Here is a 27,614-nt window from a genome sequence, read left to right as displayed (position 1 = left end):
ATGTTACGTAATTGATAATCTGTACAAACATGATGCAACGTAGTGCATGATTTGTTAAAAATCGTTAGTGGCTAGTGAAAATGTTGAAGAAGTGATCATTTGAAAATGTAAATACTTGCAGAGATTTATAGAAATAAAGTTTTGCATATTGATAATGTTTCCTTTCTTGTTAAATCATTGTTGATAATTATTGTAAGAAATCATTATCATGATCAGTGTCTTCACATAGATCAATATCATAACATAATTAAAGGTAAATTGAGAAAATGTGTTATTTCAGAAGTGTGTATCAAACTGGTAGCCCTTCACATTAATGGGTACCCAAGAAGTAGCTCTCAGATTCAAAAACGTTGGTGACCCCTGGTCATATATATATATATATATATATATATATATATATATATATATATATATATATATATATATATATACACACACACACACACACACACACACACACACACACACACACACAGGGTTATTCAAAAAGAATGAACCGATTTCATTGTACAATATTTTATTAAGGAAAAGTAATACAAAACTCCAGTAAAGTCACAAGTATTATATTCACAATCAACTTAGAGAACTCCTTTTTCAAATGGTCACTGACTCATGAACTGAACTGAAGCAATGAGTCATATCATTCATTCTTTTTAAATAACCCTGTATATATGTTTTATAATAAACTAATAATTACATCTTATAAGATGTATAATAGCCATATAATATGCATATTGTTAACCCCCAGTCAGTGGGTAAAACTGGTCCATGGTGCAAAAAAGATCAGGGACTGCTGTCAAAGGCCAAATGTATTGTATTCTGAAGTTCAATGGCGCGCTTTCTCTCTGCGATTCACTGTAGCGCTCCTGGCGGCTGACATTGAAACTGCAGCGGGAATTTGGCGCTAAAGCTACAACATCCTCTCCCGGTAACAAGGAACAGAGCCGCGCTAACTTACGCTCTTAATCCAACTAAGGGTTTAAAAAAAAAAAACTAGGAATAAACTCATGCAACATTCTCAGCAGTAGTAACTATTATCACTGGGCTTTTTTCTATCCGCATCTGATCGTCTCTTCCTCTCGAATATTTCCCTCTATCTCCTTCTCCAGAAATAAGAATGATGAGGTAAGTGCTTCCGGTCGCCATCTTGTCGTTTAGCAGTGCTGAGAGCACTGAAGAGGGGTTTGTTTGGAAATCGTCGACCACGATCTGTGTTTGCGTGTTTTTGACGCTGTTTGATTAAAATGTCTAAACGACATCGACTGGATTTGGGCGATGATTACTCGTCGAGCAAAAAGAGATCATCAGACGGGTGAGTTGAAAGCAGCACGATGAGTTTGGAAGGTCTGTTGTCGGCTGCGTGGTGTCCGATCCGGCCCGGCCGCTCAGCCTCTTTGTGTCGGGTTAGTCAGCCAAATGGAGCCGCTAGGAGCCCAAAATAAACCGGAATTTCACTATGGCTCATACACATTTCGAAATTCCGAATCTATCGTTCGATATCATGTAGATTAAGACGAGCATATCATTTAGTATCCTTGGCCGATTGCCGCCAGAACACGTGGGTCTGTTACCTTGACTGCTCTTGGCGCTGATGATTAGCAAAGTACCGCGTGCTGCATCCCAAACCGCCGCCTTATTGGATGTATAGTGCACTGCGTGACCGCCAAGAGTCTATAGTATACGTTTAATGGAAGTGCCCTTAACAAGGGAGCGAGCAGGGCATTTGGGATACATCCCGCACATGAGGCGAGCTAGTTGTGCTAGCAAGCCCGCTTGCTATCCGCATAATTTTCCATTCTGGCCCGTTTTAATGAGTTCGTATGTTATGCTAAGCATTTATCTCGCTTTATCACCAATGTCGTCTAAGAATATCAAAGTAATTCAATGTAATTTGTAAGGCATGCTATAATACGTAGCATCTTCGTGCTCGTGTTTGCAGCCACCCGGTATTCCTGAAAGACGGCCGACTAGCTTGCTAGGAACCGCATACACTGGTTTCAGTCAGCAACACGGTTTATTTTTTACGTTATTAATCATTATTAATAGTAGCCACCATCAATTAACGAGGGCTTATTACACACAGGGAATGAATGTATTGAGGCTGATTAGCTCGCTAGTAACTGCGGCAGTGCAGAATAGTGAATGTAGTAAAGTATGGCGGACTGTTGACAAGCCGCTGAGGTATTTCAATGTATTTAATTTCAACAATAAAGCTGCTTAAATGTCCACAATTGCATACTTGAACGGGAAGAAAGTTCATTTTCGACATTGGCTTTAAACAAACGATTTTATATGCCATTTTCGCTATTTGATATATCTATAGACCAGTACGGCCATTTGTTAATGTGAGGACGTGACGTCATTGGACGTTTCCGGTTAAATAACGCGCACATTTAAAACCCCGGCGAGAGGCGGATTATTTACAGTGATATTTTAACAGTTTATTTATTATTGCGATTAAAATGGTCAGAGTTAAAACTGTGACCTTTCTAAGGCCAGGAACTAACTTGCTGTCGGAAAATGAAAGTGTTCAAATATCCGATAAAAACAAAATAAAACGTGGTTTGCAGCAGTGAAGAGAGGATGCTGGATACTGACTACTGGATTTCTACACTGAAATTAGAATTTAGTATGAATTAGATACAAAACAAAGAGACACGTCAGACAGCATTGAATTGCATGCACCATCTTATTTATTCATCAACAGATGGAGCATTCAAACACACACACACACACACACACACACACACACACACTGTTCCACCACAACAAGAATCCCAGCAACATACACACTTCGCCTAATCTAATCGTAAACACACCAATAGTACACGTATTATACGGTACTTGAGGTAAACATTTTAATGTTCTGAATGAATAAATGAATGAATGAATCGCCTTGATGTATGATATAAGGGGTTCAGTAATTCCACACTATCATCTGTTTTTAGCTTTTATATTGATCTTAACTGTTCAGTTTTAGCTAAACTTCAGAAGAACGTGTTCGTTTGGTTTTGACAGGTTCCGAAATGCTTTAGGGACCAGACATGTGCAATATCATCCTTTTGAAATGGTATTTGTAACATTGAACAGTTCGGTATTTGCCATGCCACTCTTTCTGCTGTGATCGAAATGATCCAGCACTTAGATAATATATTATCCTTAGTGGTCCACTGACAAAGCATGTGCCCAGCAATAAAGAGTCCATAGTGCATCTTGTGGTGAGTTTGCCATTACTGTATGTACTGAATTGAAATTTACAGCTCTTTCTGGGCAGTATGAGAAGAGAGCAAACTATAAGTCTGCTTCTGTAAATCTGTTTCTGTAGCACAGATTTTATCTATTTTGTAATGTTTTCAGCAGCATTTCCTAAATGCCAGGGCTTATAGATAATGCATGTTTAAAAATGCTTGTATTGTGACATGTTAAAAAGCACATAAAAGTTGGTGATAATAGTACATCTGTTTTAGAATTGACACGTTAATCCAAAATCTTCAATTCCTTACAGAAAAGACCGTGACAGAGATCGAGAAGAAAGGTCGAAGGACCGGGACCGGGATCGCGACAGAGATCGGGACAGGGACAGGGAGCGAGACAGAGACAGGGAACGAGACCGGGAGAGCAAAGCCCCCAACTCAGCCATAAACGTGAGCGTGGCGCCTGGAGTAGGGATGCTGCCCCTGAAACAAGCAGCAATCCATCAGCAGATCAACCCCTTTACCAACCTACCCCACACGCCACGCTACTACGAGATCCTCAAGAAGCGTCTGCAGCTTCCCGTCTGGGAGTACAAAGAGCGCTTCCATGAGATCCTCACACGCCACCAAAGCTTCGTGCTGGTGGGAGAGACCGGCTCCGGCAAGACCACACAGGTGTGTTACACCGGCAGGATGCACACACATATTTGCTTTTAAGTTATTGATGCCTTTTCATCAGACAGAATTCTCAAAAATGTATAATTGTAATGGTGGAAATGTATTCATTTATAAATAGTTTTCTATATGTAATATAAAAATATAAAGAATTTTGGGTCAGGTTTAAATATGTATTCTATGCAAATGCAGTTCTCATTTTGCAGGTGAACTATTTGTATAATTTGAACTAACTTATATTATTAATTATGATTATATGAAATAGCACTAATTTCAGATTAGTTTTTTTATAGAATTTGTTAAACTGAAGCCATTTCTATACCAGTGGCAGTAGTGAGTCTGTCGGTGAATTATTTTTTTTGCGAGAAAAGGATAAAGCAAATATTCGGCCGGATTATGTCTCAAATGAGTTAAGCAATATTAATTTTAGATTTAAAGAACTATCGTATAAAAGCAATATCACACTGATGGTTGCGCTGTTGTATATATTACCTGCTGGGTTTTTTTTTTTTTTTTTTTTTTTGCCAATATTGCTTAAATATAATTGCATCCTCAGTCTTTACCACAGACAATCGCACACCCACAGTTGCACTGGGATGTAACGGAGCCATGTTTGCAAATGGTGTTATTAATATTAACCTAATCAACATGCATCTGCTTTTAAGCCGTAGTGGAAAACTTTGTTTGCACATCATCATCTCCCACAGAAATTAAAGGGTACGAAAGTTTTAATGTTCATGCAAATAGCAAACAGCTGCTTTGATGAGTCAGAGAGCTGTCAAGCGAAGCCCTGTGTTCACAAAGAAAGTGATTAGCACCCCGCAGCAAGTTTCTAAAAATAAACCTTAAATGAAAAGGCACCACATTAATGAACGCAGATTTTCTGTATAGTATTAAGACACATTGCTTTATCGGCCATTTCTACTCCTACAAATTCAGTAGAACTATAACTCCTATAGGCTATGTGATATGTTGGACATAGTTACTATATAAATTAGACCGGCATCTGCCACCATCATTTACTTTAACCAATGTATGGCTTTATTTTCTAATTTTGTAGCTTGGCTGTTCATTCATCTAAAAATGTTTATGTACTTCAGACCTCTGATTAGATCTTATTGGTGTTTTCAGTCATTTATTCATTATGGTACCAATATATCTTTTATTATTTTATTTTATTTTATTTTATATATATATATATATATATATATATATATATATATATACATACATATATATATATAAATGTATATATATAAAATAATTTTTCTCAAACAGTAGTATATTTTAGATGCCCCTGGACTAGTAGTACACTGCCACGGTTACAGCAGAGATGAGCTAATGATTATAGTTGTGTTTCTATCTTCTAGATCCCTCAGTGGTGTGTGGATATGGTGCGTGCTCTGCCGGGGCCCAAGCGTGGCGTAGCCTGTACCCAGCCCCGCAGAGTGGCAGCCATGAGTGTGGCACAGCGAGTGGCAGACGAGATGGATGTCATGCTTGGACAGGAAGTCGGCTACTCTATCAGATTCGAAGACTGCAGCTCGGCGAAAACCATCCTCAAGTGAGTCTATAAATGAAAAGCCTGAAAAGGAAACGTACACTGGCAGATTATTAGAGTAAATGTTGCAAATGCCGCGCTTTGATTTAGGACTAGTAGTATTCTGAGACATAGTCAACAGTTTAGAACGTATTCGTGAGAATGTCAGGGTTTCGTGTATGATGCCGCCATCGGTGTTTAAAAGGGAAGTATATATGAACCAAACAACAAAGCATAGTTCCAGGTTTTAACATAGGAATAGGTGAAAGCACAAATGTTTTACTTGACAATGTCAATCACTGGAAAGCTATTACCAGTATAAAGTGTCCTGTTTTATATTCAGTATCATGAATCTGTTTTTCTGTAACTAAATCACTGATGCAATGAGGGCTGCCGCAAGCGATTATTTTAGTAATTGAGTATTTTAACGATTATTCCATCGATTAATTAAGTAATTGGATAAGAAGTACTTTTTCTTCATTAAAGAGCAATACTTAAGAGACAATAGGACGGGTCTTTTAAAATGAAGAAGTAATTTTTCCTTTTTAGAAAAATTTTTATTGCTGAATTTGAATACAAGAATATCTTTAAAAAATAATAAATAAATAAGGAAAACCTGTTTAGTGCATCTAATTGCCATAAAACATCAAAATGCAAGTACGAATGTATAAATAAAATAAAGCACATATTTAATTTTATAAAAATGATGGTAAAATATGGTTTTAGTTTGAAATGATCCCAAACTTTGTAATTTTCTTTGGCCTGAATCTTTTCTTCGCCGTTTTCTCCCTGTTCCTATATTTTTCATTTTGTGTTTGCTGTCCAGAGCGTGCCAGAGTTTAGCAGGTGGTGCATCAGTAATAATGCTCCGTGGGGAAACATAGTGCTCCCTGTGTAGTTAAATGGTCTAAACGAAGCTCTTTTGTACTCACATTACTCGAGAAATCATTTCAGCCCTAGATACAGTGATGTGATCATATTGTCCTGTTACTCATGGAATGCAGGAAAGAAAACCTGATGGTTTGATGAAATGTGCCTGTGCTGTTAATGTATAACCGTCTGCCTGCGAGTTCTGTCATTTACAAAAGCCATTCTGAGGAGCTCAAAGAATGCATATGGCATTGCATTTAAGAGGCAAAATATTTGTAAGCTTTCTAACGTTTTACACTTTCGAACCGAGTTGATTGGGGCAGAACAGAATTCATGTGTGCAATAAGAAAATCGTTTACCCTCAATGTTTTTGGACCAATATTACACTGGAGGTCTTATAAGAATCGTCAAAGATTAATCACATCATCCCGTCACGATAAGTGTTCGTCTAAAGGCTGGTAAATCCATGGTATTAGGGATACACGTGACGAGTTGTTAATATGGGGTCTGTCGGTGTTCCTCTGTGCCTCAAGATTACCCATAAAATTCCTCTCTGTGTTGCAGCACAAATACAGTGCCCAAGTAAAACCCAGCTCATAGGATCATACATTTCTCTCTCTGCACATAAACGAACCACAATTCTCACTTCGGTGTTGGCTCCAATACAGAAAACAATGCCAAGACAAGAGCTCTTTGGAATTGCAATGCCTCACAACCCAAGAAAATCCTTGTTGTACTTAAAAACATGTGCCTGTTCATTTCCAGTTGCTCTGTGAGACCAGTGCCCTCTTTATTTTAATCAGAAAAGGATTTGAACATAATTATCAAGATGTATGTATGCCTGTTAACAGTCAGTCAAAGGTTTATTTATATTAACCATCTCTATTAATCACCATGGTAACGTAAAAGGTGCTGTACAACCGTGTACATTGTGTTATGATTGTACATAAATTGCAAAATGACTTTGAAACGAGTCTAATGTGATGTATTAGCAGGCTTTAAGGATGAATCACCATAATTATTTTTTTTTTTGGTATTTCACATAATATTTTGTCATTCTTTTTGTTTTGTTAAATAGGTACATGACTGATGGTATGTTACTCCGAGAGGCCATGAACGACCCGCTGCTCGAACGATACGGCGTAATCATTCTGGACGAGGCTCATGAACGCACACTGGCCACAGATATTCTGATGGGCGTTCTGAAAGAAGTCGTTCGCCAGAGAGCAGACCTAAAGGTGGGGTGGGGTGGGGTGTGGGTGGGTGGGTGGGTGGGTGTGTGTGTGAAATATTCTATCATTGTTTTCTCTGTCAGTTTTCTGCAGCCCGTCTCGGTTTTATTTCTAGTTTAAGCTGGAAAAATAGATAAGCAGATGTTTTTCAGGACCACTTAGTGACAGCTCAGTGTCTGTTGCGTATGGGTCGCTGTAATACCATCTTGTCACCTGAAGCCTGGAACCTCATCAGAAGTCATTTCCTTGGGAGCTGATTTGACCGACTGTGCTCTGATATGTGATTGTCCCGATGTTCCGCTTCACAGGAGAGCAGCATGACGCGGCAGCAGCCAGAAACATTATCTACAATAGTGCTGTCTGTTTCAGTTTTCTTCTTTACCGGTTGATATGCGCAAGATATCCGAGAGATTTCTTAAATTTTAGTGTGTTTGACCCAAAAAAACCCCCCAAAACTTTAATGCTACTTTCATCCAAATTAATGATCATTACACTCTTGTTTAGCTGTCGACCGATATGGGTTTTTCTCTCGCCGATATTTAGGAATCAAGGCGATTTATGATGCATATTGTTCTGCCTGATATGTTTAGCCAAATATTTCATTTTATCCCACAGTTAATTAATAGGAAGTGAGATATATGAAATTGCATCAATAAAAATCAACACATCTGCTGAGAGTTTTTGGTTGAGCGTAAAATAACCTTAATCCCAATTTTTTTTTTAATAGTAACTATCTTGTGGGCGTAACCGCCCAACCACCTCCTCACCGTGCTGCTTCTGGGCCCTGTTTAAAGGATCTCTCTTAACTTTGGCTGGCACTTGCTAATGAACCTCCTCTAGTGCTGAAAGCCTGACAGCTGTGTGGCTGTTTGTTCTCTGACTAATGCAGCTATTAGTCTCAGAAATGCAAAAGGCCAGTCTGATTTTTCAGCAGAGCTTAATCTGCCCTCTGGTCACCCCATTTTAAGGCAATCAACCCTGAGGGAGCAGAAGCATGTCGCCTTTTATGACCACAACGTGCCAAACTCTGTTCTCATAAAGCAGATGGGTAATGACTGCTTGTTGTCAGGATCAAATCAAAGGTTCTACATTTGTTCAGGAACTGTTAAATGAGGTCTAGGTGAATCCAAATGAGCTCTGGTCATCTTCCCATATGAATTTGAAGTTAAATGTCCCTTGGGTAACAGCAATTATGATGTCTCATGGGGCAGAAAGATACTGGGTGGGGGAGGCCCTCAGGAAAGATTGGATGTTGCCCAAATAGCAAAATACAGTGCATTGTACTGCATCCTCCACTTAAAGTAGGACTCGGTGGCTTACTCTTTAGTGAAATATTATAGCTAAGAAAGTTTTGGGTTGTTGGTAAACTCCCCCCCATCCTCTCTAACCTCAAGCGTTAAATTGTTTCTTTATCTTTTCTCAGGACTAAACACTGGACAGGTGATTTATAAAATTTTTTTCCTCCTCTTTGCCTCAGGTTATTGTCATGAGTGCCACCTTGGATGCCGGAAAGTTCCAGGTGTACTTCGACAGCTGCCCCTTGCTCACTATCCCTGGTAGAACGCACCCTGTAGAGATCTTCTACACACCAGAGCCCGAGCGTGACTACCTGGAGGCTGCCATCAGGACGGTCATCCAGATCCATATGTGCGAGGAAGACGAGGGAGACGTGCTCTCTTCCTTACAGGACAAGAGGTAAAGTCCTTTCAGGGTGGTGACGCTGCAGTGGACTCGGTCGTATGTTGGTCGTCCAGCTGGTGTATGGAGTAAAACAGGTGCTTGAAGCAGCGCGTAATGATTTCGATAAAACGGTCGCCTCCAGCAGTGTGTCGCTTGTGCTTTCTGCACAAACAGTGAGTCAGTGAATCCACAGACTGAAAGCTCAGCTATTAAATTGCGAGATATGCAGCATCCCGGGGGGTTTAACCTTGTGATTTATGCCTCTAAAATACATTGTGTTTATGCCTGTAATATTAAGCTTTCTGCTGATAAGCCTGTATAAACCCATCAGTTGATCATTAGGGTATTTATAGAAGTAGATGTGACTGATGGGTGTAAACAAACCGCCTTTTAAAACGCGGATTCGAAAGGTACACGCATCAATTTTGCGAATCCGCCTCCATCCCGTCAGAACGTTGCCGAGAAGATCAGAGCCGAGATTGATACGGGCTGCGGGCACAGCTGGCCTTGGCGCTTGCGTAAAGAGCCTGTGTGTGATGGCAGTGTGTGACCCAAATTCAGGCCTGAAATTAAGTCATTTGTTATTTTTCCTTTCTTGCAACTGGTGCTCACCCAACTGGAATGGGGAGTTAGATGCCCGGCCAGAATGATAAATATGGTCACAGATGATGGGTCAGCAGTCTCCTGCTTCTGGTGTGTGTGTGTGTCTTTCAAGTACAGTGTAGATCATAAGTATTCGGACAATGATGGATTTGGGGGTTTTGTTTTTCCCCCCTTTTTAGAGCTTAGCTTCGTATTTTATCCTTCGTCTATTCATGTCATTTTAAGTTATATGGTAGTGCTTGCGACCAGGTTTGAAAGTGCAGAATATATCAGCATTACCAACCATATATATCACATTAATTTTAAAAGGGAAAATATTCTGGTCTGTTGTGATTGTAGTCAAATAATGACTATCACAAATATCCCTAAAAAAAATCTTCAATAGCAGTATTAATAATTCTGTTATAATCTTTAAATTGGCATTGTGACTGGTACATAAAATGTTCTCACGTAATTCTTTAGTTTCGTTTTTCCCCTTCCTTTTGTATGATTCAATTCGATTCCAATCAGTTTATTTCCTTTCCTTATTCTCGTTATAAGAAAGGATTGCGGTTTCATGCAAAAATGGGTCCTTGGTATTTTCTTAGTCTTAAACAAGCTGCTCCAGATGAAAATCTGTTATTTGTACAACGGCAGTGGCTCGAATTAGTCCCAAGCCAGCTTGCATCTGTTCCTACTAATTTGCATCTCCACTGGGCGGATTAAAAAGATTCTTTCAAGAATGTTTATACAGAATAGTAGAGTCGGTGGGCTGGTGTTGATGTTGTGTCCCAGGTGCAGTCGCTCTTGTCGGGCACAGCCTCCCGTCCGTCTCCCTCGGTGCCAATTCTCCTGACAGCTGCTGCATCCCCAGAGCTAATGATCTATTAATACTTCAGCTAATTTGATCAATCAATTCACATTTACTCTCCCTCAAGCTGCCATGGAAAGGCTTTGATTAAAAGGCACATGGCCACCAGCACTATATACACACACACTGCACCCATGGGAGTAAATCTGTGCATGCTAGGACTTCCACATGGCCCCAAAGCTGTGCTCATATATTTGATAGAACACTAATGCTAGAGCCAACATGGGCTGAATAATAATTGCCAAATCTTTACTGTGTTGTAGAAATGAATCCATGTGCCCTCGTTGGACCTCACAATCAGTCTCTGATCAGTCTTGGAAGATATAGATTAGTTGATGTTGCTGAAGCGTTATTTATCTGCTCTCCTTGTGTGTTTGAAGAAATCGTGCTGTGTTTGGCTACAGATCAGCAACAGCACCCCCTGGCAATGCATTCTTTAGCCACAGGATGGTGCTATTGTATAGGTAGTGTTTATTTCATCCACAAACATCGAGTAAGAATATAAACGCTGAGTGTCTTAGAAGATGCGATATTTATATTATGTCTAAACTAGCTCTTGACCTGAGTAGACCGCCTGACTGCTAATGCATATGATGAATTGCTCTCAAATTGTTCTTTTTTTTATCTGCTTGTCTACAGCAGCTTTAGTGTTGTTGGTTTCTCGTCAGGAAGTTTGCATTACAAGACGCTTGGTGCTCGTTGTCTCTCCACTTGTTTAGTCCGTTTTAGCTTTCAGAGCCATTTCACAGTTGGTTAATTTAGTTCCGTTTGTAAATCTTAGTGTTGGCTGTCAGTCGGCGGTTCCTCGAGACCCCTTTTTGTGTACGAGATCACTGCGTTTGCAATGTTTGCCGTCACCTAACCAATCCTTTGCGACTTGCTTCTGTTTATGCACCAGTGCAGCGTTCTCATGTCACATTACCCTTACTACGTTACCATCTGGAATAATGAACCCTGTGTGTGCGAGTGCACATGTGTCCTATTGCTTTAGACAGCAGAACCACAGGAAGTTCATCCAAGCAGCATGCACTCCAGGTTTAATTTTCTCAGCCACGTCGCACCTGGTTAGCAAAGTACACTTGATCTGACAAACCGGTATCTGACAAATGTTGGTGTTTTATGCTTCTGGAACCTGGTCCAGAACAAGTTAATGTGATATTTGTTAAGAAAACCGGGGTCGATGGGAGTTTAAAAAGCAAAACAAAAATCAGCTGCTGGCTTATGCAACTGGGTCAAACAAAACCTAAAAATCTAAGGCATGATTCGGCTTACACCTAGAGGCAGATTCAGGGTTTCTGCAGGCTCTTAAAAATGCTAAAAAAAAATTATGGAATTTAAAATGTTTTTGTTGGAAATAACACAAAGAAAAATGGCCAGCTGTTCATCACACACACGTGGTATTTCTCGAAGCCTTTGCTGTAAAATTGAAAGCTCACTTTATCTACTGTACAGGATTTTACAAAGTATAAGAGTCTTAAATTTGCTGTTCTAGCTTCATAAGTCATTTTAAACAGGTTTCATTTCTGATGTTCATGTAACACGACTTCTTATGCTCATTAAAATGTTCCCGCAGCACTTTCGAATGTTTTTGTTTGTGATTTCCTTCATGTTGTACCTCTTTCTTTGGCTAGTCCAAATATAATTCACTGTATTACGAGACCAACATGCAACAGCCAATCAGCTTTCTGTTATCGCTGCAACTCTCTCTCGGATTATACCGCAGAAATAAAACAGATTTTATTTTTTCAGCTGCTAACGACGTGTCCATGTGTTTTCGAAGTGATCTTAGTCTTAAATCTGATTTTGGTCTTAAAAAGTCTTCAGTTTGACCTGGTGAAACCTGCAGAAACCCTGAGATTGTTGCACCGCACCCAAACCTTCCATGTAATTGTCTTCTTGTTAATGGCACTGTTGCATCACTTGTTGAGTTTCATACATTTTTCTTTCTTTTACCTTTCAGGAGATCGACGAAGCCTGCAAGCGGATCAAACGGGAAATTGACGATCTTGGCCCCGAAGTAGGCGACATCAAAATAATCCCTCTGTACTCCACACTGCCCCCCCAGCAGCAGCAGAGGATCTTTGAGCCTCCACCACCTCGCAAATCCAGCGGAGCCATCGGGAGAAAGGTATTTATTTAATTTTTATTTATTTATTTATTTTGAACGCCGATCATCTGTCATTTCTTACGAATAAACAGTGAGCTGGAAGATGAAAGTGGTCGGATGATGCATTAGAAATTTGCCGAACACCAAGCAGTGCTAGGACATTGTTAAACGTCTCATCCTTGCCCCAAGCTTTGGTGCAGCATTGACTCACAGCATATGTTGTTTTTGTCAGCATGTGATTCTCTTTACTGAAATAGCGAAGTATTACTCATGCGGTCTTAGCCCCTGGATCTCACTGTCAATAGGTTTCACCCCTTACAAAATGACCTCCATCATGCTGCTTTGGTTCAGATTCAGTTCACATTCTACCTGTTCCTTGTTCTGTAGGTGTGATGTGATGGAATAATAGATTATCTTGTTGCTTTGACTTATACCTTTGCTGAAATTTCAATCCAATAGATTTGTTGGGCTTTTTGGAACTAATTGAACTGCTGCTAGTTTTTACATTTCTAGTTTCCCCTCTGCGTCCGGTACGTCTTTCTCCGTGCGCTTCATTTGCTCATCTAAAGCTTCTTTTGGATGTCTACACTGAATCAATCTGCTACCTCAACACCCCTTTCTCTCTCTGTGCTCTCTCTCTGCTTCATGTCATCTTTTCATCTCCTCCAAGCCACGTCCATGTTTACAGAGGCTCGGAAATTTGCGCTAGTTTGATTGCCCGTAAGCCGGGGTTTCTAACTGCTTTAAAAGTTCAAACACTACCCGGTGTTTGCTTAGGCTGTTCAAAGAAGTGTTGACATGAAACAGCGACATGGATATACCGGCGCTCGTATCGCTGCAGCGGTCCTCCTGGGATGCAAAGCCACTCCATCTTGACTGGAAAATGGGAAGAGAAGGAGGAAGGGTGCTTGTTGATGAAGCGTTTGGCAGAACAGGGATGCCAGCAGTGTTGTAAATTGGCTCCGTCATAAACGGTCCCTTCCTTGGCCCATAAACCCAGACTCTGGCTTTGAGATGACAGCAGTTCCACCCACGCCCTGGTGATTTCTTGAAGGTGTCGGACTAGCCTTGTGGCATTCAGGTATTATTTTCCCTCATCCTACCTTGTCTGTCCCTGGTTGCATAGAGATGAGCTCAAATTACCTTGTTAAAATGTCATCCTGTCAGACGCTCTGGCATACGTTGCCCACAATGCAAATCAGCCCCCTTTGGTGATAGTTTTGAGGCCGTATGTGGATGTTGTCTGTAGAGCACTGGGAAGGAGCCTAGTGAACAGTCCTTTTCTGGACGCCACAGATTTTTATAGGCCTGGCGTGCATTTCCTTTTGAAAGCAGCCTAAATTTGTGCAGATCAGCACCAGGAGGATTACATGCAGGGGTTTGTGGAAATGTCATTGCTTGAAGTGCAGTCGGGAACATTAGTGCTCTGCCGTACATGTGGATTGTTTAATTTTTTTTTTTAATGCAAGATATCAGTCAGTTCCACACTCTGCTCCCCTCTCATTGTATCCATGCTGTTTGGCCCAACATGAAGCGCACACGCTCGATTTTATATTGGGTTTAATTTGTCAGTATGACACTTTCCCTGGTGATGTCAGTGAAGGATTGCTTGAATTAGATCGTGTCTCTGCCTCTCTTACTGGCTAATAACCCAGAAGTAACACCCTCTGACACCCTGATGATATTGTGGATTAAAAGGCTTTCTTTGGGACAGGCAGGTAGGAGCCAATCGACTGTTCTTGGCTTCAGAAAAGTAACACATCAATGTGATGATATGCAAAAGTATGCGGACAGTATATCATTACACCTGTGTTTTTTCCCAAACTGTTGGCACACACTTGGTATAAAATGTCTTTTTATAGAATTTTAAATTCCCTTCACTGGAAATATGGAGTCCATATACGTTGACCAGGTATAACTTTATGACCACTGATCAAGCATAACATTATCATAACATAACATAACCACCTGCTTAATGTTGTGTTGGTCCCCCTTTTGCTGCCAAAACAGTCCTCTTCATTTGAGTATTAATAGCATTAACTTCTTCAGCAATTTGAGCTACAGGAGCTTGCATCAATGAGCCTCAGCCGCCCATGACCCTTTTGCTGGTTCACCACTGTTCCTTCCTTGGAGCACTTTTGATAGTTACTGAGCACTGCAGACCAGGAACATCCCACCAGAGCTGCAGTTTTGGAGATGCTCAGACCCAGTCGTCTAGTCTTCACAATTTGGCTCTTGTAAAACTCGCTCGAATCCTTACGCTCACATATTTTTCTCACATAAATGAAACTATAGCCTGTTGACTGACTGACTACAAAGCATCTTAGATTGCCTTTCCACGCTGGCAAAAAGAAGTCATAAATGCCTTCAATCACAAAACACAAACATGGTTTTATGTTTCGAATATGAAATGGTGAGGTGTTTATCAGGAGACCATTTATACAATTAAAATTGTACAAATCTCAGCAGCTGCGTTCGGTATGTCTGCAGGTTGTATACCTAGTGGTGGTATATTCAACCAGGAATCGTTTTAGTTCAGTTTTTGCTCTGCATTTTCGGTTTTTTTTAATAACCTTTTGATATCTTGGCTGTGGGGTGAAAAGACAAAAGGTTGCCAAAGTAATTTGTTTTAAAGTCCTTTTTTTTTTTTGAAGATTGATGGAGGGTTGGATAGGGCAGAGGAGCTGATCTGGAGAATTTTGAAACATTTAGATTGAAGCCACTCAAGTAAGATATAGCACATCTCGGCCTTATGCGCTCAGCCTCAGCCGCGTTTGTTCCAGACCTTTTGTATGTGGATCATTGAATCCATGAAGATGCAATTTCTCTACACCCTGTGGGTCAAGGATTGTGAATCCGCCTGTGTAATAATTCAGTTGCCTTCGATATGCAATTTATGCCGATGCATCCACCTTTTTATATAATTTCCATTTTTACCCCTCTGGAATATTTAAAGGTAGATGGGGCTTTCGAATGTCAACCTAAGAAAATGTGTTGAGTGCTGAGCATGCTTTATCGGTTTTGGTCATTGCTCTATCCACCAGTCAGCAAATCCTCTTTCTGGAAATTTATTTAACCAGATCGTTAATGGCAATTAATTATTATTATTGCATAGATCGTTAATTGTTTGGCCGGATCATTAATTCAGCCAATGAACAGCGTGTCAGGGCTGCAGTAGTTTTGGACAAGGAGCCCACATTAGCAGTTCTTTAGTGAAAGTTCTAACAAGAGAGTTCTGCATGACCAATCCATTGCAGGCTGAAATGCATTAGCACTCTTACAGAACGGGAACATCTACCAGCAGGACAGGCGAGGAGCTGCTTCTTCCCTTCTCTCCCTTTTCCCTCCTGTTCAGACCTTTTCTTCTCTTCTTCTTTTGGATAAATGCTGATGGAGAGACCCACTGGGTAATGTGACTCATTTGATTTCTCTGTCCCGATCCAGCCGTCATTCCTCATGGACAGACCTGATTCAGTAACACGAAGCGATCGAAAATCGGAGGAATCTTCTCGTCACAGCCCCCACACACACTTTTCCCGGCCTCTTACAGACTCTTAAGTGTGTGTTTTGCTCTCTATTTAATTTCAGAAGAAAACAAACGTTCCTACTACCTTTATTTCTTTGATCGCTTGGTTGCAAATGTGACTCCTAATCCTTTGAGCTGTCCACCCTGTTTTTAAGCTTTGTTCTGTAGTTTCCAGCTTGTTATTTTGTCCTTGTTTTGAAATGGGGGAAAGTGATTTTGCTTTGAATTAGGATTTGCCTTTTGGCTTCGAAGCTGCTTCTTCGTTTTAAAGAATATTTTTATATTTAATTTAATTAGGTTATCTAACTTTGTGAAGTTTTAGGAGCCTTCCCTCTGTTAGTCAGTGTGACAGATTTTAATTTGGCCTTTTCTGTTTTTGCGCCGCATTGCGAATGTGCGTGCTGTGAACACCTCGGTGTGCATGAATCATCTACCTCTGTGTTACTTTGTTTGTCCAATGTGCCAGGCTTCTCTAAAGCAATTTATATCTCAAATCCCTGCTACTGCCAGACTCTTCTCAGGGCTTTCTCTCTCCTCGTGAACAGATGCTTTGTTGTCTCGCCATATTAAAGATGCCAGCAGTCTTCTGCTCGGGATGTTGCTATACTGCACGCGGGGGCCACGTGTACTCACGTGTACTCCTAAAAACCAAGCTCTGAAATGAATGAACGTGATTTAAGGTGTGGTTTCTTGTCTTAACGGCAAGCTCGTCAGGTCACAGTGTGGGCGCTTGCCTAATTTCAATTTCGAACGCAACATCAGCGTGTACACCAGGGGGCAGTGTTCATGCGCAATGATGAAATCCACACGAAGCGCAGCGTTTAAAAGTCCCAAAAGTAACTTTTGACTATACAGTAAGAAAACCTTAAAACAAAATAGGCAGTTTGAACAGAAATGATCCCCGAAACACATTTACTAGTTTTTAAATCCGCATTCGAGCAATCATGGAAAAAACGGCTCAATTCTTTTGAAATGTAGCGCACGATATCGCAGATCGATTAAATCAGCTTTTATAATGACAACTACAGCTGTTGCATAAAGCGTTACCTTTTTTATTTTCACAGCTGCCACAATATTATGATGTGGCTTTCTGTAAATAAATGTATGAAATTATGGATCATTTGAATCAATTCCTCACATGAAATACAGGAAAACCTTAAAGAAACGTGCGTGTGCTGTTCGTTAATAGCCATCTGGATGCAGGAGTTTTATTGTAGCAGAGACGTTTTTATCATCGAAGCCACGCCGAGAAACTGAAGGCAACGGTAGAGAAACCGTTTTCATCGGTTCAGACGTGCGATGATGCGCGCGATTCGAAACGTATCGCGCTTTCATGTGGAGGGGCGAAAGTGGTCTCGCCTCAACGATTAAACATTTATCCCATTGCTGTATTGGTGTAATTACGCCTAAAAATATAACTGTGAACTGAACCGTTTATTGATGTATTTTTGAAATTTGAATTGTATGTGTAGAAGTAGTAAAAGATGAACGTTTAACATGTTGATTCTGCTTAAAGAAAAGTATTAAAAATGGAGCGTTTTCCGTCACGGCACAAAGTGTGTTGTTCATATTTGATGCAAGTCTTGGTCTCTCTTCTTTGTTGCTCTCCTACAGGTTGTGGTGTCCACAAACATTGCCGAGACATCGCTTACCATCGACGGTGTGGTGTTCGTAATCGATCCTGGCTTCGCTAAGCAAAAGGTCAGCAACCCTCCTCTTCCCTCATCCCTGTTTAATGCCACATCATCAGTTTCTGACGGTTACGTAACCTCCCCCAGGTGAATGCGTTTGCCGTAGAGACGGAGAAGCTAGTTAGATATTCTGCTGCCTGTTCTAATCCAGTCGGAGTTTGAGAGATTGCTTTGGGACTCTGCTGCCGTGTCTGTCACACATTCAGTTTGTTGTCTCTGCACATCTTGCGCAGGTGTATAACCCACGCATCAGGGTGGAGTCCCTGCTAGTGACTGCGATCAGTAAAGCATCGGCTCAGCAGAGGGCAGGAAGAGCCGGGCGTACGCGACCAGGGAAATGCTTCCGCCTTTACACGGAGAAGGCGTACAAGACTGAAATGCAGGTAAATAAACGGCCCTGTTAATCTCAACTCTCTCTTCTTTCTTTATCTCAGGGCTTTGCAAACGTTTTGCGTTCGCCTTCCTTTTTGTCTATGAAGCGAATTTCTCAATTGTTTATTTTTTTATAAACGTAATCCAGCTATTCAAATATTTGGCTCAGTATAGAAATGTGTACAATAATATTGTAGCCATTTTATTTTTTTCTAGTTCCTGAACTTTTTCACAGATTTGATTGAATTTGCTTTTTGATTAAATCTATAGGAAAAAGTTATTTTATTACTCAATAAATATAATCGATAACACGTGATTTCCGACACTGTAAAAAGAAAAGAATAAATCATGGACCTTTTGGCTTTGCTTCATGGAACCCTGCTTTATGTAATATAACGTAGGGTGGTCATTTGCTGTAGTCCACAGTCATTTACATTTTAAACACTGAAGCCTTGACTTGTGCCGAAACTATTGCTTATTAATGAAGCGACAAACCATCAGCGTATAAGCACTTTTGTTCAATGTCTATATATATATATATATATATATATATATATATATATATATATATATATATATATATATATATATATATATATATGCATTTATATTTCGAGTAATTTAAATGAAGTGATTACATGTTGGGCTCAGTTCACCATTTTGTATCCAAATGGCCATCGTGAACCCGTGTGATATTTGTGCACTTGAGTGGAATCGTGGTATGTACGAACGTTTATGCTTTCCATCGTTTACAGTATCCTGAAAAGAGGATCTGAGACATGGAGAGAATGTGACCATTGTCATTATCACTACTTTGCTTCTTGACTTTAGTCTTTAGCCGTGCCAGATGGCTCCCTCGCTCGTTCTCTTTTCCCCTCCTCTTCCTAAATTGATAACTAGCCGAACTGAAAGTAAGACGCCCTGACAAATGGCCAAGTGAACACGGTCTTCCTCTTAAAGAGTAATTCTTCCCCGTCGCGTGAGGCGACAAAGTGAATTTTAAAACATGTTAAATAGCTCCTCAAACGCGCCAGTCTCGACTCTCTTGACACATGAGAACGTGTTAGTGCCTGATGGGAGACCCTGACTAATTCATTCTCTCTTTTTACTTTCTCTCTCTCTCTCTTTCTGTTCTCTCTGTTCTCTCTCTTTTGTGACAAGGATAACACGTACCCAGAGATTCTCCGATCTAACCTGGGCTCTGTAGTGTTACAGCTAAAGAAGCTGGGTATCGATGACCTGGTGCATTTTGACTTCATGGACCCACCAGGTACGTTAAGCTTTTTAGTGAATACATGAATCTACTTCTCTAATACTAATACTGCAATTCATTTATTTATCACCACATTATCTGTTCAAAGCTGCTTTGAGACAATGTTCATTGTTAAAAACTTCATACAAATAAAAAAATGAATTGAATTATTCAATCCAAGTAATGAAATGCACTTTCTTTTTAAAATACTGCAGTTACAAAATCTAAGCATGCCTTTACAATTTAAGTTAAAAACCAATTGGAAATTTGTTCTGGTCCACAATTCTGACCCAGTGGTTTTATTAGCTTTAATCTGGTATGAAAGGGAAAAAGTTGAAAACCGATATTGCATCTGTGTATATTCTCTGTATTCCCTGTTTAATGTTTGTGACAACAAAGAAAAAAAGAATCAAAGTCTCAACAAAACAGGACACTGCTTTGCGCATAACTTGGGACAGTGCCATAAAAAGCAACCTCACTATATTGGCTAGTTTCTGTAAACACTTCATAGTTTTATTTATACACTTAATATTTTTTATTCCTCCCCACCCCCATGTTGCAACGAAAGCCCGTAGCCCTGTGCCCTAAAGTCTTTTTCATGATCGAAAACTTTAAAATGTAACTGAACCGAATCATGTTGAATCGTATCAATTTCAACTATCTTTTATTTAGATATTTTAAAGCTTATAGTGGCTGCTTGTTGAGGAGTGCAGTAGTTATCTCTTTTTTGAACAAATTCATGCTGTTTGTTTCAGTAAAAAAAAAAAAAAACAGCATTTGAACGTAGTAAAGTCGCAGTGAATCGCGTTTGAGAACCGAAGCTGACTGTTGTAGCAGACAAATGCTGAGAATGGAACAGAGAAACGCAAGCGAACAGGCTTATTTAAAAAAAAAGAAAATTTTTAAAAAAGGCAAAATTGGTGTACAAATGCTTAATCATTTGCTGATAACCACAACTTGCAGGTACAGTTTTCTTTGTTTATAAAATGTTCTCATGCCTTGCCTTCAGTATAAAATGTATATTGGATGACTTGGGACGCACACTTTTCCCTGCTGCCGGTTGACCCTGTACTGTCCGTCATTGTCACGGGCGGCTGTGCTTTCTTGGCGTCACGCTGAACCGTACCTTGAGCAGCCCAACTAATCAAGAACGGTATTCGTTGACGGCGAATCTCATTATCGATTTTTATTTTCCGATCAGTTGTGCAGCTCTAATATATATGCAGTTACGTTGGGATGCTGCCAGGATGTACGCAGTCGACTGAGTTCAGTTGTTCTGGTGTTCTTGGGTATTTTTTTTCTTCTGTGTTTCCAATGTTTAAAAGCCCAATGCATCTCTGAGAGAAAGTGATGAGAAATGTGAGGCACCCAGTCCCACACTAGTATAATGTGCACCCACAGATATAGGTTCTATTTTCCGGGCAAGTTTGACTCCTCTGACTGGGCATTGAGAAGTTGCCCCTTGGCACTGCGTTGCTGCTAGCTCTGCTGTTAATTCTTCATGATTTAATCACACATGAAATTGGGGTGACTGGGCATTTCTGTCTGGGTTGAATCAATCTCTTTGGGTGAGTCAGTCCACCTTGGGCGTAAAGCAAGCCAGAAACTCCTTTATACATTTAAACATCCATGTCTGTCTAAACCTTGTTCATACAATTCTGCTTAAAATTTTCCCCCCGTTCTAAAATGTTGTACTAGTGTCTCTAGAATTCCTTTTGACTATGAGATTTCTGGATGAGTGTTATGGTGCCTTTCTTACTTATTGCTGCCCTGTTTTGTTTTGTTTTGTTTTATCTGAAATTCAAATATTGGTGCTTGTTCAGGCAATGCAAATGTTTTAATATGAATATTTCCAGTCGTGTTTAATGAAAATATTATTGAAATATCTGAAATCTTATTGGAAAAATAATTCAGTAAACGATATATACAGTGATCCCCATTTATCACGGTGGTTTCGTTCCAAAACTAATAAACGGACACCACCCCAAAATGCTTTTTAACTTTTTTTTTTTATTGTTTAAGCTATAAATCCTCCTCTCACACACTTTAAACAGAAAACATTTTCAAGAATATAGCAAGAGGAATTTTGTGTAAATCAGTAGAAAAACAGTACACTGCATCATTTATAGTGAGCACTTGTACTGTACACTATACAGTTCTGTAGTAGCGTAGCCTATGCGTAGTTTCTCTGCTTGTTGATTGGTTGAAGCGTCCTATGACATTAAAAAAAAAAAAAAAAAAGAGGCTGAGTTAAAGATACATGTCACTGCATTCTTAAATTTCTGTACTGTACTTATTAACATTTTATTCTTCTTAAAAATTCATTATTTAATTTTATAATTATCGTGCTATCCAGCGAGAGACCGGAAAAATCAGCCCAACAAATGAGTTATGTGATGAATGCAATTCCAGAATCGAACCGTGGTAAAAGGGGGATTACTGTATTCTATTGGAGCAACGGTTCCTTTTGCTAAATTAGGAAAATGAGGTAGTCTGTAATTTTGGTTAAAGCCAAAGTGAACCCTTTGCCTAGAGATATTTGCTTATGCTTTACCTTTTTATGTCTTCCTATTTTCCATTTGGCCTTGGGTCAGCAAATCAGCACCCTTCATCATAAAGTTTATTGCTGATTAGGGCATATGGTGTATCAATAAATGTTTTTATTTTTTACCTAGCCTTAATGCCATGGTCATCCACTCAGGCCAAAACCGCCCGTTGAGCCGAGAAAAAAACTGTGCATGCTTTCATCACAGTGGGAAGAGAGAAAAAACCCCAAAAAACAGTATAAGTGTAAGCGATCGATACAAAGTCTTAATAACTAACCAACAGCTGCCTTCTAAGGAATAAATCTTTCCTGATTGACTGCATGCAGACCCTTGATTGTTCCACTGGCAGTTTTCACTTAACATGCAACTGATTGTTAGGCTCTGCTTCTCCAGAGCTAAAGGTCAATAATTGAATTTTGTTTTGTGGGTGTGAGTGAGTGAGTGTGTGGATTGTGCGTGTCTGATTCAGTCTGGTGTGTTGCTAGTCGTACGATACTTTAGTATTATTAGCTGCCGTGTGGCATTTCAGTTGTAAATTAGGTCCGTTTTTATCGGTAAGCAATTAGCAAGTAATTAATTTTTATTCGCGATCTCATTACGTTCGTGTATACACCTCGTCTCACAGACATCCGGTTCTAATTCTGGATTGAAAACATAATCCATCGATCGAACAACGGAATTTCACCTACGGACGCAGTGAAACGGAGCCGATGAGCTTGATTTTATTAAAGCAGTAGGTTATGTCCTGGCTATGAGAAGCAGGTGTTTAATAGAACTTCATTAACTAGAATAATGTGACGTTCTGTCACACTCTGTTGTATTTATAGTATTTACTTCTGAAATATAAGACTGGTGTTAAGTGGTGTGTGTACGTTTGGAGAAACTGAATCACCGTTTTATTTTATGGCTTTTCTTCTTGCCAGCTCCTGAGACTCTGATGCGTGCTCTGGAGCTGTTAAACTACCTGGCAGCGCTGAACGATGATGGAGACCTGACCGAGCTGGGCTCCATGATGGCAGAGTTCCCTCTGGACCCTCAGCTGGCTAAGATGGTCATCGCCAGCTGCGAATACAACTGCTCCAACGAGATCCTCTCCATCACCGCCATGTTATCAGGTAATGCACACTCAGCACAGTGTGGCTTTGAATCGGTGGACTTTTGTTTTTCAACCTGTCTCATTTGGACAAATTGTGGTGTCATGTTTGGTAAAGAAGTGCTCCATTTGGCTAGTGTCTGGAGCTTCTCATATTTTGCTTCCTCGAGAAAAACCTTGAAAGTTTCACTCTTTTTTTTTTTTTTTTTTTTTCTTTTCTTTTCTTTTTTTTTTTTTTACTTTAGAAGTGATTTTTCTTTTTTCTTTATTAATTTTTATTATTATAAACATAAAGTCCTGGTGAGTATGTGTAGAGAAAGAAAAACACTGTAAATAATTCAGTGTGCTGCTGTAGTTATGTAGATGGTAAGCGTGTCCGGTTGCTGAAGAGATGATTTCAGGGTGTGTTGAGTGGAGGGGTGGGGGAGAGCAGGGGAAAAATGAGACGGAAAAAAAGGCTTTAGGTAAGCGCTTCATTGCTCGGTTAATCCTGCATGCATTTCGCATAAATGGTCACTATTTGAGTCTGAAATTAATTCAGCGTTTTGATCCAAATTGAGCTGATTTTCTCAAAAGTTTTTTGAGATTAAGCCTTGCTGATTTATACCGAAGAGAAAGGACGAGTTGGAGCGTTTTTTGCGCTCCTCTTTGGTGAAAGACTTAACTCGCCCTGATTGGGGTGGTTCCGGAGAGGTTCGTAAGAAGCTGGGCTTTATGTGCTGCAGCCTAAGCCTCTGGAACGTTCCACATTAAGGCAAGCAGAAGTGGCGTGTGCTCTCTCTCCTTCCCCCCTCCGTGTAGCATAGCCTGTGCCATGCTCTAGCCTCTCAACTAGGCCTTGTGTTCTGTTTGAACGCGTGACTCATGCCTATGGGCGGCTGTGTTGGGGCCCATACCAACCTTGTTTAGTCCCACAGTGCTTTGTGCGCCCCACCGAGGCCAAGAAGGCGGCTGACGAGGCCAAGATGAGGTTTGCCCACATCGACGGAGACCATCTCACCCTGCTCAACGTTTATCACGCCTTTAAACAGAGTATGTACCACACACAAATAGACTTTTATCAGTTTTATTTATTTAGGAATAGTAACATGACTTATAGATGGTGGCAGCAGTTATTTCATGTGAAACGAGGCACATAATTAATACTCTCTAAACTTTTTTTTTTCTTCTTTCCCCCCAACCCCAGACCACGAGTCAGTGCAATGGTGCTATGATAACTTTGTGAATTACCGCTCGCTGATGTCGGCAGATAACGTGCGGCAGCAGCTGTCGCGCATCATGGACCGTTTCAACCTGCCACGGCGTAGCACCGAGTTCACCAGCAGAGATTACTACATCAACATCCGCCGTGCACTGGTCACCGGCTTCTTCATGCAGGTTTGTGTGTGTGTGTGTGTGGAAGTTCAGCATTGAGTGCGAGAGGTAGCGGAGGCTAATGTTGAGTTATCTTTTTTGAATGGGAGCTGATTGTTTTCCTTTAAATACTTCTCCAAAATGACCCGTTTGTCATATAATATTAAAAAGAATTTCATTAAATGCTGTTTTGTGGGTCTCATTGGAGATCGTAATTAATTAATTCGCGCCAAAAGGGACGTTCGGGTTGCCATGCCATAGATAAATGGTCCTGCGTGAATCCACTTAACAGCTTATTGTTGTTAATAAGCAGATAATTATTCTTTCGACATTGTCAGATGCACTGTGGTTTTGTACTCGACACTCCGTATAAGTTCGCTCTCAGTTTAGAACTGCAACCAGAAAGTTAGAGTTGACTGAATAATGAATGGGTTTAAACCCTGCAACAAGCGCACAGTCACCTCGGGCTTGCCATTATAATGGATAGCTCTCTTTCAAAGTGTAACCATTTAAGCATATAATCAGAAATCAATTTGGTTTTTTGGCCCGCTGAAGGAAAATAAATGGCATTTTTAATGGGCCTGTCTCTAGAAGGGGCGCCTGAAACAAGTGACCTGACTAGTTAAATTACTCCATTAATATCAAAATATTTGTCAACATTAACCTTTACTGGCAAGGCAAACTCGTGCCTTCGTGTACTGTTGCCGACGTCTTTGTTTGCAGTGGGATTTTATTGAGACGGATCACCCCGTTTAATCTGCACATTCTTCGCTGAATGTTTAATTGGCTCATGGGCGGGTGTGTGTGTGTGTGTGTGTGTGTGTGTGTGCGTGCGTGTGCGCGCATCCGTGAGAGTAGGGGATTTATTTGTTAATTTGCTGCCGTTGTGTTATCAGGTGGCCCACCTGGAGCGTACAGGGCACTATTTGACAGTGAAGGACAACCAGGTGGTCCAGCTGCACCCGTCCACCGTGCTGGACCACAAGCCCGAATGGGTGCTGTACAACGAGTTTGTGCTGACCACCAAGAACTACATCCGCACCTGTACAGACATCAAACCTGAGTGGTAAGCAAAAAATTCCTGGTGCTTGTGTTTTCTATGTATGGATGTGCACTTTCTTTGTTTGTTTATCTAAGCTTTATAATGGAGAAAGTAGCCGAAGAGTGTGTTAATAAGTCCTGTGTTCACAATAGTAAGTGACAAGTTCTTTGAGTATTAAATGGACATGCAGAGACCGATCCTGGTTTGCTAATCTGTCACATACACTCGCTATAGGCAACAGAAAGTGAGAAGCCATCTAATAGAATGATATAAAATATAAACAAAATAATATAAAGTTGTGTGTGTGTATATATATATGTGTGTGTGTGTGTGTGTGTGTGTGTGTGTGTGTGTGTGTGTGTGTGTGTGTATATATATATATATATATATATATATATAATAATTATTTTATTTATTTTTATTTTTTTTATTGAACTATATAATTAACAATCTAAAAATCGTAACATTCAACACTTTTTGGCCACAAGTCACAGTCTTGAGAGCCAAGCAAAGCACAAATATTAATCAGAAGTACTAAGTCGTGACCATCATATTAAAATATAGCAATAATAATAAATTATGTGAATATTAGATACATTATTTTTTTCTAGTGAAATGCAAACATGTGACCCTCCCAAAAAAAATAGAAAAATGGTAAATAATTTTCTTCTGCATGTAAAACTGCGCATAATATTTAAACAGCGCGAGTTTAACAAAGTCTTATTATACGCTGCAAAACATCTAAATGGTATATAAACACGTCAGAATCGCAGGATGAACATTTCTTATCATGGGGAGTTGAGTGTCTGGTATATCTGCACTATATTGCCAAAAGTTTGCGGACACCTGGTCAATAAGTATGGTATATTCTTTTTTGAGCATCACATTCCACATTTAGTCCCAATTTTATTCCCTTATAATTCCCTCCACTCTTCTGGGAAGATGTTCCACTAGATTCTGGAATGTTTTTGTGTAGGTTTTGCTCGTTCAGACAGGTATTGATGTATTTAAGGTGAGGAGGTCTGGGGTGCCGTCAGCGTTCATTCACCCCAAATATGTTCAATAGGTTTGAGGTCCAAGCTCTATGGCAATAGAGCTTCCACTTCATCCCATGCAAAGCAAATCTTCATGGAGTTTTCTTTGTGCACAGGGGCATTGACACATTGTTTCCTACAATCATGCTACTGCATCCAGACACACTATACAATTGTGTGCCTTCAGCTTTGCGATAACTGTTTGGGAATGAACCACATATGGTTGGGGAATTCAGGTGTCAGGAATATATCTAGAAAATTGCTTGTCTGTTTGTGCCTTGCTAGTGTGAATGTAGTGTACTATCGGTGTTGGTCTAATAACTGAAGTTTAGCTTGATGTGTAAGGTCTGAGAGTTTAAGCTACACCACTCTTACTCTGGATTTTTATTTTTCTTCTTCCAGGCTTGTCAAAATTGCCCCACAGTACTACGAGCTGGGCAATTTCCCTCAGTGTGAAGCCAAGCGGCAGTTGGAGCGCATCGTCGCTAAACTTCAAACCAAGGAATACACTCAATACTAAACGATTTGAACGGCTTCAAGGACAATATGAAATTTAACCCGCAGCTGTTCGACGTCTCTTTCTCTCAACTCTGAAAGTTGTACATCGTCATCCTGTCAACAATTAGATTGTCATTTGTTTGTTTGTTTTTTTTTTCCTCCCTCGCTCTGTTTGTTTATCGGTAAGATTATTTTTATAAGGATAATTAATGGCTTTTCTCTCTTTATGGCCACTTGTGACGTTACATAGTGTTCACTAGACACAAACGATTCATTTGATTGGGAGTGAATGCTCAACAGAGATACAGACATCGACCATTTTTATGCATGATCATTCATGTGGATGTTGACATTCCTTATAGGCATTGCAAACTTTTACTGAAATGTAACTGAGTAGACAAGTACTTGTTTATTCTGTTAAGAAAAACTTTGGATTCAATAAAAAAAAAACATTGA

At 40.1% G+C, this 27,614-nt stretch overlaps 1 protein-coding gene across 1 annotated transcript; it reads left to right on the top strand.

Moving 5' to 3' along the window:
- Positions 1-1,137: 1,137 nt before the first annotated feature.
- dhx15 (DEAH (Asp-Glu-Ala-His) box helicase 15) lies at positions 1,138-27,614 on the top strand. The gene is given in 15 exon segments (XM_046851751.1): positions 1,138-1,312; positions 3,506-3,869; positions 5,240-5,433; positions 7,358-7,517; positions 8,989-9,181; positions 9,184-9,206; positions 12,605-12,772; positions 17,892-17,978; positions 18,202-18,351; positions 19,502-19,610; positions 23,062-23,253; positions 24,141-24,263; positions 24,418-24,608; positions 25,481-25,650; positions 27,063-27,614. Coding segments are annotated over 15 exon segments (2,310 nt in total). The 5' UTR covers positions 1,138-1,244; the 3' UTR covers positions 27,181-27,614.

The sequence above is a fragment of the Silurus meridionalis genome, chromosome 6 (assembly GCF_014805685.1).
Source record: "Silurus meridionalis isolate SWU-2019-XX chromosome 6, ASM1480568v1, whole genome shotgun sequence".
Lineage (NCBI taxonomy): Eukaryota > Metazoa > Chordata > Actinopteri > Siluriformes > Siluridae > Silurus > Silurus meridionalis.
This window is presented reverse-complemented; position numbering and strand designations above follow the sequence as displayed.